Source organism: Clupea harengus, chromosome 1 (genome assembly GCF_900700415.2).
Source record: "Clupea harengus chromosome 1, Ch_v2.0.2, whole genome shotgun sequence".
NCBI lineage: Eukaryota > Metazoa > Chordata > Actinopteri > Clupeiformes > Clupeidae > Clupea > Clupea harengus.
The window spans coordinates 9938701-9955351 of NC_045152.1; the positions used below are offsets into that span (position 1 = coordinate 9938701).

At 42.1% G+C, this 16651-nt stretch overlaps 4 protein-coding genes across 6 annotated transcripts in view; 3 read left to right on the forward strand and 1 right to left on the reverse strand.

The window, feature by feature from the left end:
- znf652 (zinc finger protein 652) overlaps positions 1-7244 on the forward strand; it is a 30393-nt gene extending 23149 nt beyond the window's left edge. The window contains exon 7 of the transcript XR_004163631.2: positions 6667-7244. The gene's annotated coding sequence lies outside the window, so the exon portion shown is untranslated. The remainder of the gene's footprint in view (positions 1-6666) is intronic.
- natd1 lies at positions 1720-7244 on the forward strand. Its single transcript, XM_012816829.3, has 3 exons — positions 1720-1960; positions 3096-3214; positions 4424-7244. Exons 1-3 carry the CDS (start codon positions 1864-1866, stop codon positions 4538-4540), a joined length of 333 nt encoding a protein of 110 aa, XP_012672283.1. The 5' UTR covers positions 1720-1863; the 3' UTR covers positions 4541-7244.
- An 867-nt stretch (positions 7245-8111) lies between these two features.
- tmem11 (transmembrane protein 11) lies at positions 8112-11434 on the forward strand. 2 transcript variants are annotated; one of them, XM_012816889.3, is made up of 3 exons: positions 8112-8249; positions 8722-8788; positions 10178-11434. In XM_012816889.3, exons 2-3 carry the CDS (start codon positions 8742-8744, stop codon positions 10692-10694), a joined length of 564 nt encoding a protein of 187 aa, XP_012672343.1. In that variant the 5' UTR covers positions 8112-8249; positions 8722-8741; the 3' UTR covers positions 10695-11434. The 2 variants fall into 2 exon arrangements, with proteins under 2 accessions (XP_012672343.1, XP_012672344.1); XM_012816890.3 differs by lacking the exon at positions 8722-8788 and having other exon boundaries at positions 8131-8249.
- Positions 11435-12923: 1489 nt separating this feature from the next.
- dhrs7b (dehydrogenase/reductase (SDR family) member 7B) lies at positions 12924-16413 on the reverse strand. Of its 2 annotated transcripts, none has more exons than XM_012816811.3 (7): positions 16303-16413; positions 15074-15245; positions 14835-14950; positions 14485-14695; positions 14299-14391; positions 13959-14111; positions 12924-13793 (listed from the first exon to the last, which is right to left on the reverse strand). In XM_012816811.3, the coding sequence occupies exons 2-7, from the start codon at positions 15222-15224 to the stop codon at positions 13588-13590; spliced, it is 930 nt and encodes a 309-aa protein (XP_012672265.1). In that variant the 5' UTR covers positions 15225-15245; positions 16303-16413; the 3' UTR covers positions 12924-13587. The 2 variants fall into 2 exon arrangements, with proteins under 2 accessions (XP_012672265.1, XP_031422936.1); XM_031567076.2 differs by lacking the exon at positions 16303-16413 and adding an exon at positions 16183-16280.
- Between the last annotated feature and the right edge of the window lie 238 nt (positions 16414-16651).

Genomic DNA, 16651 nt, shown 5'->3' on the forward strand with positions numbered 1-16651 from the left:
CTGCCTTTGTCATTGGCGATGATGATGCAGGTGTAGAAGTGCACCATCATTGTCTTTGGCAGGTTGAACTTCTTCAGCTGCCACAGAAAGTACATCCTCTGTTGAGCTCTTTTGGTGAGGGAGCTGATGTTCAGCTCCCACTTGAGGTCCTGGGAGATGATGGTGCCCAGGAAGCGGAAGGACTCCGCAGTGTCGACTGGGAAGTCACTCAGGGTGATGGGGGTGGGTGGGGCTGGGTTCCTTCTGAAGTCTACGACCATCTCCACTGTCTTCAGAGCATTTAGCTCCAGGTTGTTCTGCCCACACCAGGTCACCAGATGATCAATCTCCCACCTGTAAGCGGACTCATCCCACTCATCCCACCTGTAAGCGGACTCACTCAAATGCCTTCATAACCACAGAGGTCAGGGCGACGGGTCTGTAGTCGTTGAGTCCAGTAGTCGTTGAGTCCAGTGACGGGGATGATGGTGGTCTTGAAGCAGGCTGGTACGTGGCATGTCTCCAGTGAGGTGTTAAAAATGTATGTGAACACCGGAGACAGCTGATCAGCACAGTGCTTCAGGATTGATGGAGAGACAGAGTCTGGCCCGGCTGCTTTGCGGGGGTTCTGTCTTAAAAAGTCTGTTGACGTCTCTCTCAAGGATGGAGAGAGTCGTCACTGTGGAGAGGAAAGAGAGGGGGCTCTGAGGTGGGCAGTTGTGAGGCGCAGGCCTCTGCTGTGGTAGGGGCGGTGCAGTTGATGGGCTGGGGCTGGAGGGAGGTGTCACGGAGGACGGTGTCAGGACTGTTCCATTGTCCATCAAAGCGACAGTAGAACTCATTCATGTTGTTGGCCAGGCGTGAGTCGTTAGTGGAGTGGGGGGCTCTAGGCTTACAATTGGTAATCAGCCTAAGCCCTTTCCACACAGAGGCAGAGTCGTTGGCTGAGAACTGGTGTTCAAGTTTCTTAGAATACACCGATTATGCATGTAATGTGGGAGGGTGGTGCATGTGCATGTGCAGGTTATGTTGGGGTCACTCGCGACAATACTTAAATAGTATTGTTATAATAACAGAACATTTTAACAAGTGTATGAGTCGTAAATGTAGACGATATCTGGAACTATAATTCAGATATGGAGCCATGCACTAGATCCATATGCAAGTTTGAAAACAGTGATCTAAAACTATTCAATTACCAAACTACATATCACCATAGCACAACCACAGTCTGCTGCACAACACAATTGAAGAATCAATATCGCCCCCCAAATACCCATACTGGTAAATTCGGTTGACCTTGTGATCGCTGGCAAAACAACCTATCACATCACCAACTGATTTTACCAAGTGCGTCTGTTCATGTTCTGGTCAGCAATTTGATATATACGGTGAGGCTACAAGTCAGGACCAGTAACCTCACCCTCTACAAGACAGCAGGCAGTATTGAGAATTTCACAACTGTTACAACAGTAAGGAACAGTATGGTAACAATTCTTGTAATAAGGCCACTAAATTATTTGTTGGTCACTGTCCAAAATGTGCGTCGCCAACAGCCATAATACACATTGTGAATTTAAAATGTTATGGACGGGCGACAATTACTTTGTAAGTGCATTTGCCCAAATCTAATATTTTTGCAAATTCTGCAACTACAGGTGATACACATGCGACCGTCTCAGGGCATGTACAGTATCAAAAAAATATTCTCGGTGCTTATTGGTTTAAGTGTGTCATGTGACCTTACAGCTGATTTCCTTCGATGGAGTGTTTTTGCTTGTTGGTCGTGTTCTCTCTGCTAGCGAGAGTATGATTCCGCACGTATTGAAATTTTCACTAGGGCTGTGATAAACAACGTGTTTTAGCAGTAAAACGCAGAAGATCATGGCACAAGCTGCGCAAATGATCGTCAATGAAATCAGTACTCCACTCCGTGTTGACCACGACAAAAAACGACGGCAATTTACAATCAGACTAAACGGTAAATTCTGTATATATGGTGGTGGCATTGATAGGCTGTTCCAGATGCGACCTCCCTGTTTTCTTTTCCTTTTGTTTCCTCAATCAAGAGTGAATGACGCGTTAAACAAAACATATAACTATGTGCTTGTCTTTTCAGCTGTTAATTGTGTTAGGTTTAACTCTTTGGCATTCAAATATTACTTTTTAGACTCCTCGCTAGAAATGACTGTTAGCTGATCAAGACAACGAGCTAGCCAGCTAGTAAGCTAATTAATGCTTGAGAGCTAGCCATGCAGCAAGGTAAGTCGCCTCCAGCTATAGTTTGTGTCATTGAAGCTGGGATTTCGGTGATAATTGTGCTTTTCAGTTGCCATCGCTTATCATCATGGACTTGCGCCCCTTTTATTTGTTTGTTTTTAACTTGTAGTGCAAGTAGGTTGCCAAAATGAACAAGTATGCATGTTTTGCCCCCTCAGCCAAAATGCTAGTGAGTTCGTTAGCTGGCTAGCAGCTTTTTCTGTAACACATCTACTTCCTGATTTGTCCACTGGTATTGATGATTACTCTGGAAAACAATCGAGTCAACATTCCTTTTTCCTAAAACTTGGACTATGTAGTTTTGGTTTGAAGCAATATCTTACTTCGTGAGATGTATAGTGTATGTGAGTAATATTTCATCCAAGTCAAATACCTTTATTAAAACAACATAGACTTATTAATTTTATAATAATAATAATTAGTGTCAACTGGTTCACGTTAGCTGCCTGTTTAGTGGAACTATATGAGACAACAAAAGTAGTGGAACTGAAGCCCACAGTTGCTGAAGTTGGAGCAAAGTTTATCTGGTTGTAAATGGTGTCCAGAGCATTGTATGCGCCCTTGTAACTCCATGTTATGTGAAATGCCAAGATATTGTTTCGTAATGAATGGGCTATCTGAATTAAACCATTGAATTTTAAGTAAAGTGACTATACGCATCATTAATATCGACACGCTGCAATCAGCTATTTTTGTTATATCCTCTCACTGTGGGTTAAATATAGATATAAGATATACAATGTTGAAACATAATGTAATCCCAGTGGCAAATGGTAAACACTTGTTTCTTCTCATTAGCACTGTGCAGTGTTCTAACATGACAATTTATATCATAGGTTCTCATGATCGAGCTGTTTTGCTGTATGACTACGTGGGGAAAAAGACTGTGGACCTGCAACACACTGAGGTTCCTGATGCATTTAGAGGGAGAGGTATTGCCAAGCATCTGGCAAAGGTGGAGTATGAAAAGTATTTCTAATCGATCACTTAATCACATTTTATGTCTGTGATAATTCAAAGGATAATATCATCTAATATGTCAGCCCACTAATTCGATTGTAATTTTGTCCAAATGAATGTAAACAAATCAATATTTTACCACATTGAAAAGGAATGCTCTCAAGACGTTAGTAGTTAAAAGTAGTTTGTTTGTTTGAATTGAATGAAGTAGTGTCTGCAGCCCAGCCGTACAACATAGCTTGTAGCTTGATTGTTCTCTCCCTTGTACGTCTGCTAAATGTAAATATAAACAACATAAACAAATGTAGTTCAGTGGTTGTCTGAGTGCAGTATTGGGAAATCATAGTCATCACACTGAAATAATGGAGGGTTATGAGAACAAATGTTGGGAAGTTGGTGTGGATTAGATCTGAATCATAACTGAGGTAATGCAGTATCTGATTGAGGTAGGGCCAAATTCAGAAAAATGTAAGCCCAAGTATCTGTGAATAGGTGTTGAGTGTGTTCACAATTATCTCAGTAAGATGTACGTTCAATTTAGAGCCTTTCTGACTTTTTAATATATGGCTTATGCAAAATGTAAGAACTGTGTCCCAGCTATTCCTTAGATTTCCCAGAATGCGCAGAGATACCTTCAACAAAGTAGCATTATTAAGCCACTTGTTGTTTTTAAGACCCCACATCAGCCCCTTAGACACTTTCTATGTTACATTTTTGCCCCTTTGTTTGCCCACAGTCACAATCAGTGTGCAGAGTAGATTTATGTTGTGCGATGCTATGGTCATTGAAACATCTAGCCAGCTTAAGTAGGAGCTTAACCCAGATCAATCCTTTGCGTTTATGCTCTCCGTTTCTGAACCATCAGTTCTTAATCTGATTATAACGGATGCTGTGTTTACCTAGTCAGAAAGTGGAAATGTCTGTGTTAAAACAGACTTTATGCTAGATTTTCAGAATAGCTGTTGTTGCTACTGGCAATGGGATTGTAGGCTACATCATGTAATTTTATATATTTTTTCTGTGTTGAAAAGAAAGTTAGTTATGTTACAAAAATAAGATTTACCAAGCAGAACTATTGCCAGAGTGGATTTCAAAGAGGTTTGTGTGAATCCAAGGGAACTCAGACCAGTTTGATGATTTGTTTTAACTTACCTGTCAGTGGGTGGCCTGTGTGAATGTTTACAGTCTCTGCTCTGCATTGCAGGCGGCAATGGACTTTGTGGTGGAGGAAGACTTGAAGGCCCATCTAACCTGCTGGTACATACAGAAGTATGTCAAAGAGAATCCCCACCCACAATACCTGGAGCACATCATCCACTGAGACAGGGACTAGGGGAGGGGATTGGGGGGGTGGGGGTGGAAGTTGGTGAGCGTGTTCCTACACCCGGTCCATCTTGACTTTCTGGGTGTGGGTTGAGATGGGATATGTGAGCCAGAGGGGGAATTTCTAACCTTTCACATGAGGATGGAAGTGGTAAATGGTGAGTGCTCATTAAGAACCTTATTCTCTGCATTACTGTGGGGTTCTCACAGCCATGGAGGATAGGAAGGATGCGCAGCACCAACCTTAAAAAAAAAAAAAAAAGAACCTTACTGGAGGACTCCACCAGCCTCTTCTACCTTCTGTCTCTCAGGATATAACGAGGTAGAGGACCCCCTCATCCAACAGGGAGGGGTCTGTAATCATGTTTGTTACATACAAGATGACTGTTGTTGAGTGATGGAGTAACAACTGCCTGCGGTCAGAACACTGTCAGGTCTGCAATGGTGTATGGCCTTGAGTTACATTACCATGGACTGTGCAAGTTCATATTATGTTATGCTTTGGGCAGGTGTGAACTGCCCACTATTACTGATGGGGAGCAGTAGAGGTTTGAAGGCCCCAAAGGTTTGATCTTCATGCTGTGGTGCTGTTCCATATCAGCACATAAACAGTTGCACACATATACAGAGGGGTGATTCAATTAAAGGAAAAACCAACATAAAATGGCTTAGTAAGGTGTTGGGCCACCACGAACCACCAGAACCGCTTCAGTGTACCTTGGCATTGATTCTACAAGTCTCTGGAACCCTACTGGCGGGTTGGAACACCATACTTCCGAAAGATATTCCCTCTAACACATCGGTCCAAAATCTTGCATAAGTGTTCAATTGGGTTGAGATCTGGTGACTTGCGAAGGTCATAGCATATGATTCACATCGTTTTCATACTCATCAGACTATTCAGTGACTCCTCGTGCCCTATTTAATTGAAAGCCTTTATTGTCATTGTATTTGCATACAATGACAAACGGAGGGATTGATGGATGTGTGGATGAGGGCATTGTCATCCTGGAAGACACCACTCCCATCAGGGTCAAAATGTTTTGCACAAAGGTTATCACTCAGAACAACTTTGTGTTGATATGCAGTGACCCTTCCTTCTAAGGGGACAAGTGGACACAATTTGCCAGCAAAATGCCCCCCACAGCATAACAGTTACCAGATCGCCTCACTGTAGGGGTGAAGCATTCAGGCCTGTACCGTTCTCTTTCTGTACGCCACCCATGCACTCGGCTGCTTGTTAAGAATATGGTGAAAGATGACTCACCCATCTCTGCAGACCAGTGCCTATGGTTTTTTGCACCACTGAACACTCAAATGTGCATTCATATTTGTAATAAGGGGGTTATGCACTGCAACCCTACTATAATATCTCTCGCTATGTCGGCGTACTGTTCTTGCTGACACAGTCTGATCACAAACTGCATTGACATTCTCAGTCCCCTGGGGAGTTGCGCTTCTGGTTTACCTTGCATATCGCACTAATACATGAGCATCAAATGTGTGCTGTGCCGACCCTATTTACTGACGTCTTTCCCATTGATCTAAATGCAGATGTCATTTTAGCCACTGTTTGTATTCAAACACTAGGCAGTTTGTATTCAAACACTGTTCTAACAATGAAGCGTCTTTCAAAGTTACATAGATCGTTTCTTCTTGCCACCTTGATCCAAAATCATAATCAACTGGGCCTGCTCAGTGTTTTTATACATACCACAGAGCATGGCTGGATTGTTAATTGTCTAATTGCAGTGCATCTGTGTGGAAGCATCTGCTTTTGTTGTTTCTTCACTCATTTAAATCAGGTTTTTCCTTTAATTTGTCACCCATCTGTATTTTAAATTTGAGATCACATACAAAAACGCTCCATTCTCTTAACATGAAACACTGTGTTGAACAGTTTTCATCAGCTGATGACTTTACTGCATGTAGTCAGTAGAATCTGTCTAGATGATGTCCACTGACACCATCAGGGCCTTTGGGGAGTATTAGCTGTGACTCTTATGACAATCCGCTGTCTACTTCAGGACATGAATCTTCAGGACTGACGTTAATAATGTCAAATTGCTTTCAGTGCATGTGGTTTCAGGTTTGTTTCTGCTATTACTGTGTGTTAAGGTTTAGGTGTGTGTGTGTGTGTGTGTGTGTGTGTGTGTGTGTTTGTGTGTTTCTACCAGAATGATTTTTGTTCGGATGGGTATGTTTGGATGGTGAATGGTGTTTAGTTTTGTTTGTGTGTGAGAGGAGATTTTATTTGAGCGTTCCAAAGGAAGTGTGCCTCTAACTTTTGTATGTGTTTATGAATTGGTTGACACCTTATGTGCATGTGCTGTCTATTGTACGAGACTGTGTATGTGACATATGTTTGAGAGAATGTGAATGCAGTTATGAATAATGTCTGTGTTCATTTCACAGTTATTTTTCATGTAGTGTTACTCTGACAAAACAAACCAGAGGTCATTGACTCATTGTCACTCTTGTGAAATCCATAAATCACACAAGATAGGTGTTTTATCATGACGCATTACAACATGATGGCCATGTGCATTACAAAACCAGTTGCCATCATCTGCCAGCACCCTCATGTCCTTGGGAGCGGCAAATGTCATGATAGAAAGTGATACATGGGACATAAAACTGCTTGAAGTTCTAAATGTTTAACCTTTATGTACTTTTTAAAATAAATAAATATATATGTAAAAGTTTGTGTAAGAATTGTTTATTTTTTTTAACTTTCAGCCGCCAAAACAGCGATATCTAAATTGTTTTTTTTGTGTCCATAATTAGTTGATTGGTTGTGTGACAGTTTGCCTTATACACACTAAAAGAAGACATACACATAACATTGTGAATTTTTAATTGATGTTGCAGCATTCAGTTAATCCAGCTATTCAGCTTTTGGGGGGAAAACAGCAAGTTATGGGCATGCATGTTCTCACTGGTTTTACAGATGGCTTGAGTAAGCTATTATCTGAGCTTTGAGTTTGTACAGGCCTACGTTTTCGCTTAAAGGTAGGCCAAACTAAGTGAAGAACTCGAAATGCTTTTAGAGCTATAGCAATGATGTAGCTTATTTCTAAAGAACAGATTGTGTTTTGTGCGTCTTAATACCTTGTTTTGCTTGTTTACATAAAGAGTCAAAACGGAGAGAATCAAGATGTCTAAAACAAGCGCACAGTAGACCTAATATTGGCAAACAGTGTTTATTGATAATTACTTTAGAGTTAGGACTACATCATGCAATGTCAGTCCAAAAGCATTTTCATTTGAAAACAAATAGGCTATTATATTTTATTTTATTATATTGCCTTTACGTGTAGATTCTGACAAAAAGACCATATTGTAGAAAGAGAACCATCATTATTTCACTTTAAAGTGATATTGTGATGAATGATAACGACGGTGTGTTTTGCGACGTGTGCATGGAATAGAATGAAGAAAAAAACATGCTAGTATAACTTTTTTAATTGCTAATATGAAATATTAAATTTATATTCCATCTGGACACAAAAATATTTTTTGACTGTGAAAGTATTTCAGATATCTGCTAAATGCTGTAGCCTACGTTACGCAATCTGTCACTACGGGCAGACTGCAAACGCTTGCACGTGTTCGGAAGATTTGGATATAGGTCTGCTGTTCCTCAGAACAGCCCAGCGTCGCGCGCCATAGACCGCACAGCCCAAGCGTGGAAAGACACATAATGGGTAAGTAGTGACAGGTATCTTTTTTTAATCAGCAATAGATCATTGGAAGTTAAAGGCGCTGTCCTTCAAAGGATTTGAGAGAATTGCATGATGGAAAATATTGTTAAGCCAGTAGGCCATTGTGCAACATTCGCACAATTTTCGAGAATGGTTTGTCCTACAGAGAGCGCCATAGTGTTGTCCTTGCGTTCGATTGGCCATCAATTTAGTTATAAAACACAAATAGGGTTTGGCTGTTTGTTTCCCCAGGACTTTCATGAAACACAGAAATAGTTAACCTAACTTCTAGCACAGTAAACAATACTAGTTGGACAAAAATGAAGATGAAAATGAGCATACACAAATATATTTTCGAGAGTGCCCTCGTTCACAAGGTGGGACATGTAGTATTTGTTATACATGACATATTATACATAATCGTTTTTAATACTACATCTCCCATGGTGCCTTTCCGTGCTCATGACATCAACAGCAGTGTGGTGATTCTGCAAGATGGCGTCGTTGGGAAGGAGGCGCGGTGTCCCAGTCAACAGGGAGAGGTCAGTAATGCTAAAACATTTACGCAAATCAGCAACGAAGATTTTACCCCTTAAATAGTTGCTCTCAAAATGATAGGGAACGTTAACTGTTCGCAGTTTCAAGTGGTCACGCCATTCAGAATCTGGAACACAGTTGTCATATCAGTCAAATCATTGCCTGTTTTGAACTCATTTAGCTAATGTTATGATTAGCTTGCATAGCTTAGTTTTGCTTACATTTTGCTAACTAACATCAGCTATCTTGCCAAATCGGAATGTTTGCTATGATGGCCTATTGAACAGCACCATCCCATCTAGCGAACAGACTTTGTTATTTAATAGTACATTTGGATTGATTAAAAAGATCGACACGCGAGCTTCCAAAGAATCTAGCATTTGCTACCCTGGCAGTTAGCGCACTAACTGTCCAATTGCATTAGCTCGTTAGCTAGCTAACTTAAATGGCAGGACAGCGAGTTAGCATAACGTTAAAGAAAGGCTTCTGCAAGTTAAAATATATAAAACAAACAAGCAAGTCATCTTGTGCCAATGTATGTGTGATTTATTGTACTGCTCTAAATTGTTGCTAGTAATTGGTGTCGACTGAAACTGTTGGTAGAAACATTTTAGCGAGCTTTCATCTAGCTAGCATCCAAGCCTCCGTTGTGGTAATCAGCGAAGTTTTTGCGAGAACCACCTGATCTCAGCTAGTTACATATTTGCAGCTAACGTTGTTTTCACGTAGTAGTGACTGTGTCGAATTTATTAATTCATTTTATCTTGCAAACTTGTTGGGGTTCGTTTCGAGTTAGTAACTCAATGTCCTAAAATGTCAGGACCGGTGCTCTGGTCAAGGCCGCTAACTTTGAAAACTAAAATGAAGGGGGAACTGAACATATGCATGCGTTGCTAGAGAGAGTAAAAGTAATAATGATTTATTTTCTTTGGACACATGTATTTTCATACATCTTTTATATATTTTCTGCGCACAGAAAATTGATAAAAGATGTCTGCACACAACGAGTGGCTGTAATAAACCCAGTGTCACACAAGTCAGTTGGTACACTCCAAAAAATAGGTGAATGTATCTTAAATCATTTAAAATACTGATTTGCATTGTACATTTAGCAGCTCAGCTCCACTGTTATGGCTGCACTGGACCAGTTGCATTTTGGGGGACTGAATTGGTCTCATCGTGTAAGCATCTGCTGTATTTGTGAGATATCCCATGCCTCCCTTGCTGATAGCCTTTCTCTCTGATGTTGCAACAGACCGCACCCTGTAGTAAGAAATATACTGATATTAGAGCGGATTTAACGCACAAGTCCTTTAATAGTGAAACCCTCCACTCATTCCATTTTGTGTTCCATTTGTCCCCTCCCCTGCCCCATTTCCCTCCTGTGTTCACAGGGCAGTGATGGCAGCCACGGAATGCTACATCGTGCATGAGATCTACAACGGGGAGAATGCGCAAGAGCAGTTTGAGTATGAGCTGGAGCAGGCGCTGGAAGCGCAATACCGCTATATTGTGATTGAGCCCACACGCATCGGTGACGAGACGGCCCGCTGGGTGGCTGTGGGCAACTGCCTGCACAAGACGGCGGTGCTGTCGGGCACGGCGTGTCTCTTGACGCCGCTGTCGCTGCCCGTCGAGTACTCGCGGTACGTGGCGCTGCCCGCGGGCGCCCTCAGCTTGGCCTGCGCCGCACTCTACGGCATCTCCTGGCAGTTCGATCCATGCTGCAAGTACCAGGTGGAGTACGACAGTCAGAAACTCTCCCGGCTGCCACTGCACACGCTCACCTCCTCCTCGCCAGTGGTGCTGGTGCGGCGGGACGACGTGCACAGAAAGAGACTCCACAACACGATAGCACTGGCCGCGTTCGTCTACTGCGCCAAGAAGATCTACGAACTCTACGCCGTATGAGCGGAGCAAAGGGGAGGGGAGGGGGGGGGGGGGGGCGCACACGTAGGCGCGTGCGTGCGTGACAATAGCAAACACCACACACACACACAGCAGACACATAATACACACAAACACACACTGTTGTGAAAAGATTAAAAAATATATACACTTTTACATTACACACCACATGCAGGGGAAAGATGAAACACAAACACACAAGACTGGAAAGAGAATAAAGAGCGGCAGAGCGAAAAAATGACTACAATCCCTGAATGAGCTACTGGATTGACCAAGGTAGACGGCAGCCAGAAGAAAACAGAAAAGGAAAGTGAAGTCTCTCCCTCCCTCCCTCCCTCCCTTTCTCTGGCACCTGTGTTCCTGGCTCTCGACCGGCTGCTGGTGGGTGGATGGATGGATGGATGGATGGATGGATGGACAAAACACAGGGGTTAATAGTTTAAACTAGAAGAACGATTCTCTCTCCCTCTCGTCTCTGTACTCTCTAAGTGACATCACCAGTGCACCTGCCTCCTCTCCCCCTCCTCCTTTAAGACCCCATATGTCTCCACACACACACGCGCGCTAACACTATGCCGTTGCGCGGGCAGTGCCCCGCCAACCCTGGTGGTGTGTGTGGTCCTGGTCGAACAGACGGACTGACGTTTTGAAGTATTACTGATCTCCGATTCTTGACTTCTGTGTAGTTGTACTGTAACCTGACTCAGTGCTTTTCATTAAACCGTAGGAGATTTCAAACCTCACGCCCACCCTCCTGCTTTTTGTTTATTATTTTTATTTCCTATTGCTTCACATTTCCCCCCCCCCTTAGTTTTTGTTTCTTTCACGTCCTTTGTTCCATTTCTCATATTAGTATGGGATTAAAAGTAATCACTCGTTCCTAACTTCATACATGAGCACATTACTTTATTGTACACCATTTTGAATTTAGTTTCATGGGCAGTAGAGGGAGTCTATCACATGAAAAGCTAAAAAGTCCCAAGTGCAACCTTATGGCCAAAATGTCCTCTTCAGAGAGAGATTTGAAATGAAGGACCAACTGCACTATTAGCCTACATAATCAGCACTGCAGTCGAGCCTTTACTCTACCCAGCCTGAAGGATTTGCCTTAGCTTGTCCCTTCATATGTATGCTCACACAACCCATACACACACGCACACACATTTGTGCATTGGTTCACTTTCTGATGCAGGCTCAGTCCTTCAGATCTGTTTTGGTGTGTGTGTGTGCATACATGTGTTGAGGTATGAATGTCAGGGAGTAAGTGTTTTGAATTTTTTTTTTATAATATAAAACTTATTTGATTTAAACCAGTCCGTCTTGTCCTACCAGCTCATTAGAAGAGTGTGTTGTAGTTCAGCACCAGAAGAGAAATTCCACTTTACATATGAACAGCTTTTTTCTTAATACACTATTCCACACTGATGTTGAACATCAGAAGCAAGCAGACTCTGTCCTACAACATTTTTCATCTACATTCCATCAAAATATGGTTATTTTGCTCATGAAAAAACACTGAGGATTATGATGGATTTTCTAAGTGTGGTGTTATCCCTCTGGGCAAAATAAAATCAATATAGGATCATCATAAATAAGAATTTCATTAAGGCTTAAGAATATCAGAAGATGAGTGCTTTAGCAGAAAGGTGGAACTAGACGTAGGAGGGAAAAGAGCAGTGGAATTATCCTGGCATTAGTTCATACACTTCTGACCTTTTGATAAGGCTGCTTTGCATGCATCGGCAGTGTGGCTGTTTTGCAAAGGCTGCACATTAAAACAATGATAGATACAAGAAATGACATCTAGTAGTGGAAGTTATAAATGGTGAAGGTGAGGTGGGTCGAGCTGAATTGAGATCGCTTTGAAAGTCCAGGGTACATGGACCTGTAGTCATCAATCTGTTTGAATTCCCCCCCCCCCTCATTTCTTTTTTTTAACCTAATAAAACTTCACAGTTCATTTTCTCTGTACAGTGGGTTTATTGACTAAGAAGAGTCTAGAACATGGACCGGCTGCACAGTGGCGGAGTTGTGCTTTGACAGCAATAGAACAGACAAAGCATACATTTAAAGAATCTTAAAGAGGGATGGGGTAATTTATTCATCTGAAGCAGATGCCCCCTGAAATAGGTCAGCTTGAAAATGCCACAGCTGTGGAAAGAAGTGAAATGCAGTCTTTATCAAATCTGCTACTCAAGCTCATAATGAAGATAGTAAAAATGAAATGACGAATAAAGCTTGTAGTTTTTATTTTATCTTACATGCATTCAAATGCATGTTCATTCAAAAAGTTATTTTGCAGAAGCAACAATTCAACATGGTCCAACTTCATGAAAAAAAAGTATTTTCTAAAACCCTGTTTATTTGTACAAGATGGTTGGGTTTTGAGTTTCTAACATAAATATTTTTCTCAAAGCCATTTCCCAGCACCCCCATACCAAAACGGTTGCTGTTATTTTCCCATGTCAATATTAATAAAAACTAGTGATGAACAATAACTTTACACCAATCCGTCATTTTTTTATTCATATTTCTGGACCACATACACTAGGCATTGTCCAGTAACTTTGTTGTGAACTTCACTACCTTGTCTGTTTTCACAAAGGATTAACAGCACTTATTAAGTCATTAACCTGTCATACTAGAATAGAGAAAGTACTCAACAACAAATCAGCACAAAGCTGGAGCAGCAGAGGACTATTACTGCATTGGTCCATGTTGTCAGCTTAGGCTGACCCACAGGCCCAATCACTTTACATTCAGACAAAGCAACAGGAAAGAAAAACAGGATGTCCATTCCCTTCCGTCCTTTGCTAACCATTTTCTTCCGTCTCTATTCTCTCTCAGCTGGATCTCTTTCTGTCTCTTTTTCCTCTTTTTGTTTTAGTCTTCTCCTTCACTCCTCTTTTAATCTCTGTTCTTTGCGGGCTCTGGATGCCATCAGTTTGAAGAAGAGGGCGGGCCAAAGGGTGCGGATGTACACAGCCACAGTGGGCAGTGGACCAGCCAACAGAACATCTTTCTGTCTTTGATTGACAGCCCTCAGAACACTATGGGCTACCTCCACTGGGTCACGTCCTGTTGCAGTTGTTTTATCCATAACTGAAAAAAGGAGACAGAACAATTAATATAGTAAGAAAGAGCAATGTACTGTAAAGTATGTCAGGGGTTGCCTCAAAACATTGTTCCTCTCATTCCAGTTCAGTACTCCCAATACTACCCCCTCACCCCATCCTCCTCATACACAAATTATCTTTCCTCTCTCACCCCCATATTGTGATCCATCTCCAGTGACGGCATTGAATGACAGATTGGTTCTGATGTACCCGGGGCTGATCACTGTCACCTGCAGTCCAAATCTCTCCACTTCCGCCCTAAGGCAGTCAAAGTATGCCTGTGTGGCATGTTTGGACGCAGCGTCTGTGTAAATAAGGGGGGGGGAAACTCACTGTAATACAATATATACCGAAAACTACTCTACAAGAAAATGTGTAAGTCAGAGAGCCATGCTGTTCAAACCTAGCTCTCAAACCTCTATATATAGGCTATTGACAAAGTAATGTCTTGTGATGTTGGGTCCTACGTCTGAGGTCAGGTCATTACTCACAGGCTGATCTGTAAGGAATGGCGATTCTCCCCTGGACACTGCTAATGGCCACAACGTGTCCACTCCGCCTCTGAACCATTGAGGGAAGAATGGCTAAACGTGGACAAAGCAGACAGAGTGACAAGAAAGAAGATAAAAGACAAACAACATTCAGGTCCTCTCTCTCTCTCTCTCTCTGTCACTCACCCTGGGTCAGGGCAACTGGGCCAAAAAAATTGGTCTCCATGACATCCCGCTGAACAGAGACATGGGTGTCTATAATGCTGCCACGGTAACTGATACCAGCATTGTTAATGAGGACATCCACATGACCGTAGCACTTCAGAATCTCTTCTCCCGCTGCAGCAACTGTCTCCGTGTTGGAGAGGTCAAAGGTGACAGTGCGGGGAGTGTACGTCTGAGGAGACATCGGAGTCATCAGAGAATGTTGGTATAGTAAGTGACACAAGTCCCAGTGGAGTGTACAAGTGCAAGTGTGAACTTGTGTGTGTGTGTGTGTGTGTGTGTGTGTGTGTGTGTAAGCAGCTAACGCCCACCTGTCTGTTGCCATCTGTTGGCTCTCCAAGTTCCTGAGCAAGCTCCTGAAGTCTTGTTTGGTTCCTTCCACACAAAATAAGACGTGCCCCAGCGGCATGGAAGACATGTGCACACTCTGATAAAACATAATTTCACATTCACATTCTTTAGTCCTTAGACGTTTTCACTCCCCAAAATAGGCAGAATCTAATTTTCTATTTGTCATGTTTATCTTGGATTATTAGAATTTGCCATTCACCTTTCCCCAGTCCAGAACTTGCTCCAGTGATGACAACCACACTATCCTGAAGTCTGTTTTTGAGGCGGAGTCTCTGCATGAGATAATACATCACCCATAGCCCGACACTACCCAGAACCAAGGGCCCTGCACCACCGACAAGACGCTCCATATGCCTGCTCAGGTGAACACACTGGACCACACACACACAGGATTGAGAGATCAAATAATAATAAAAAATAAGGGTTCCACGAAGAGCAATATCAGCAACATCCTTCTACAAGCATGCTTTTGTCAAACATGTCTGTTTAAAAGCTAACAGATACGTTTTCATGAAGCCTACCAGAAAAGCACCCTTCCAGTGGTTGAGTGTACAGTTCTTACTGAGACTAGCCAATAACAAATCTCAGCCACCCTGAATACAAATTCAGACAAAAGCTGTGCTCAACTATAACGACCTGCAATTTTTCAAAACAATGTAACTTTTGTCAGTTAACGCTTGGTTGGCAATTACTCAAGTACTGTACTTTCTACATCACTACATTTATTTGACTAGTTACTTTTAAGGTGATGATTTAACACAATGGATAATAACACGCTTTTAAATTACAACACATTGATACAGATTAAACTAGTGGTTTCCAACCTTTTTGGCCTCTGACGTCTTACAAAAAAACACAGTGTAGTCGGGGGTCATTCTGCTTACAAAACGATGCTTCAATATTAATAGTCTAATGATGTCTTATAAGATAATTGATCTGTCAGAGGAACCAAATTAGTACTTTTACTTTACCTACATTTTACGTGTCTGTCTGTCAGGGACAGACTTGGTGTCATTGGGGGCGCATTCCCATATTTGAGATACCGAGCGAATATTTAAAAAAGAAATAACTATATTTTGCTGCTAATACGTATGTACCTTTACTTATAGGATTTTCCACACATGACATTTACTTGTTATGGAGTTTTTTTTACATTGCATTATTAGTACTTTTACTTAAGGATCTGAATACTTCTTCCACCACTGATGATATTCTGACAAAGGTGTTTAGAACGAAGCGCTACGAATGTGATGACCACACACCAGTAACCCCCGACTGTCATATGGCTTTACTGCTACCGCTTCCTACCGAACAGATCTCATGCAGGACTGTCAATTCTTCCCATGGCACAGAGCACACATTCTCTATTTGGTTTTGCTCCAAATTAGTCAATTAGGTGTCTTCATACGACTGAAAAGTATTAGTTACCAAATCTTTATCTCAAAAGATGACGCGATTTCAAGGTTTCCGTCCGTCTTCCCTACCGGAAGTTCGACTCTCGCGCGCATGCACCCGGAACTACAGCAACGTCGACGACACTTCGTTTGTCCAATCCATACTCTTTGCACAGGGGTGGAGCTAAAGTTCATTCTGAAAGAGAAGTAGGGTCCTCTAGCGTTGTTCTCGAAAGGACTTCTCTGACTTTTTGCCAGTTTGCAAAACCAGTAAAATGGCATAGCACACCTGACTTTGTTCACCTATAGACGAGAAACGTGAACAGGATAATCCCCACCATTTAGTCAAATTATGCGTGTCCTTTTCTGGGGTGTTGGACAAT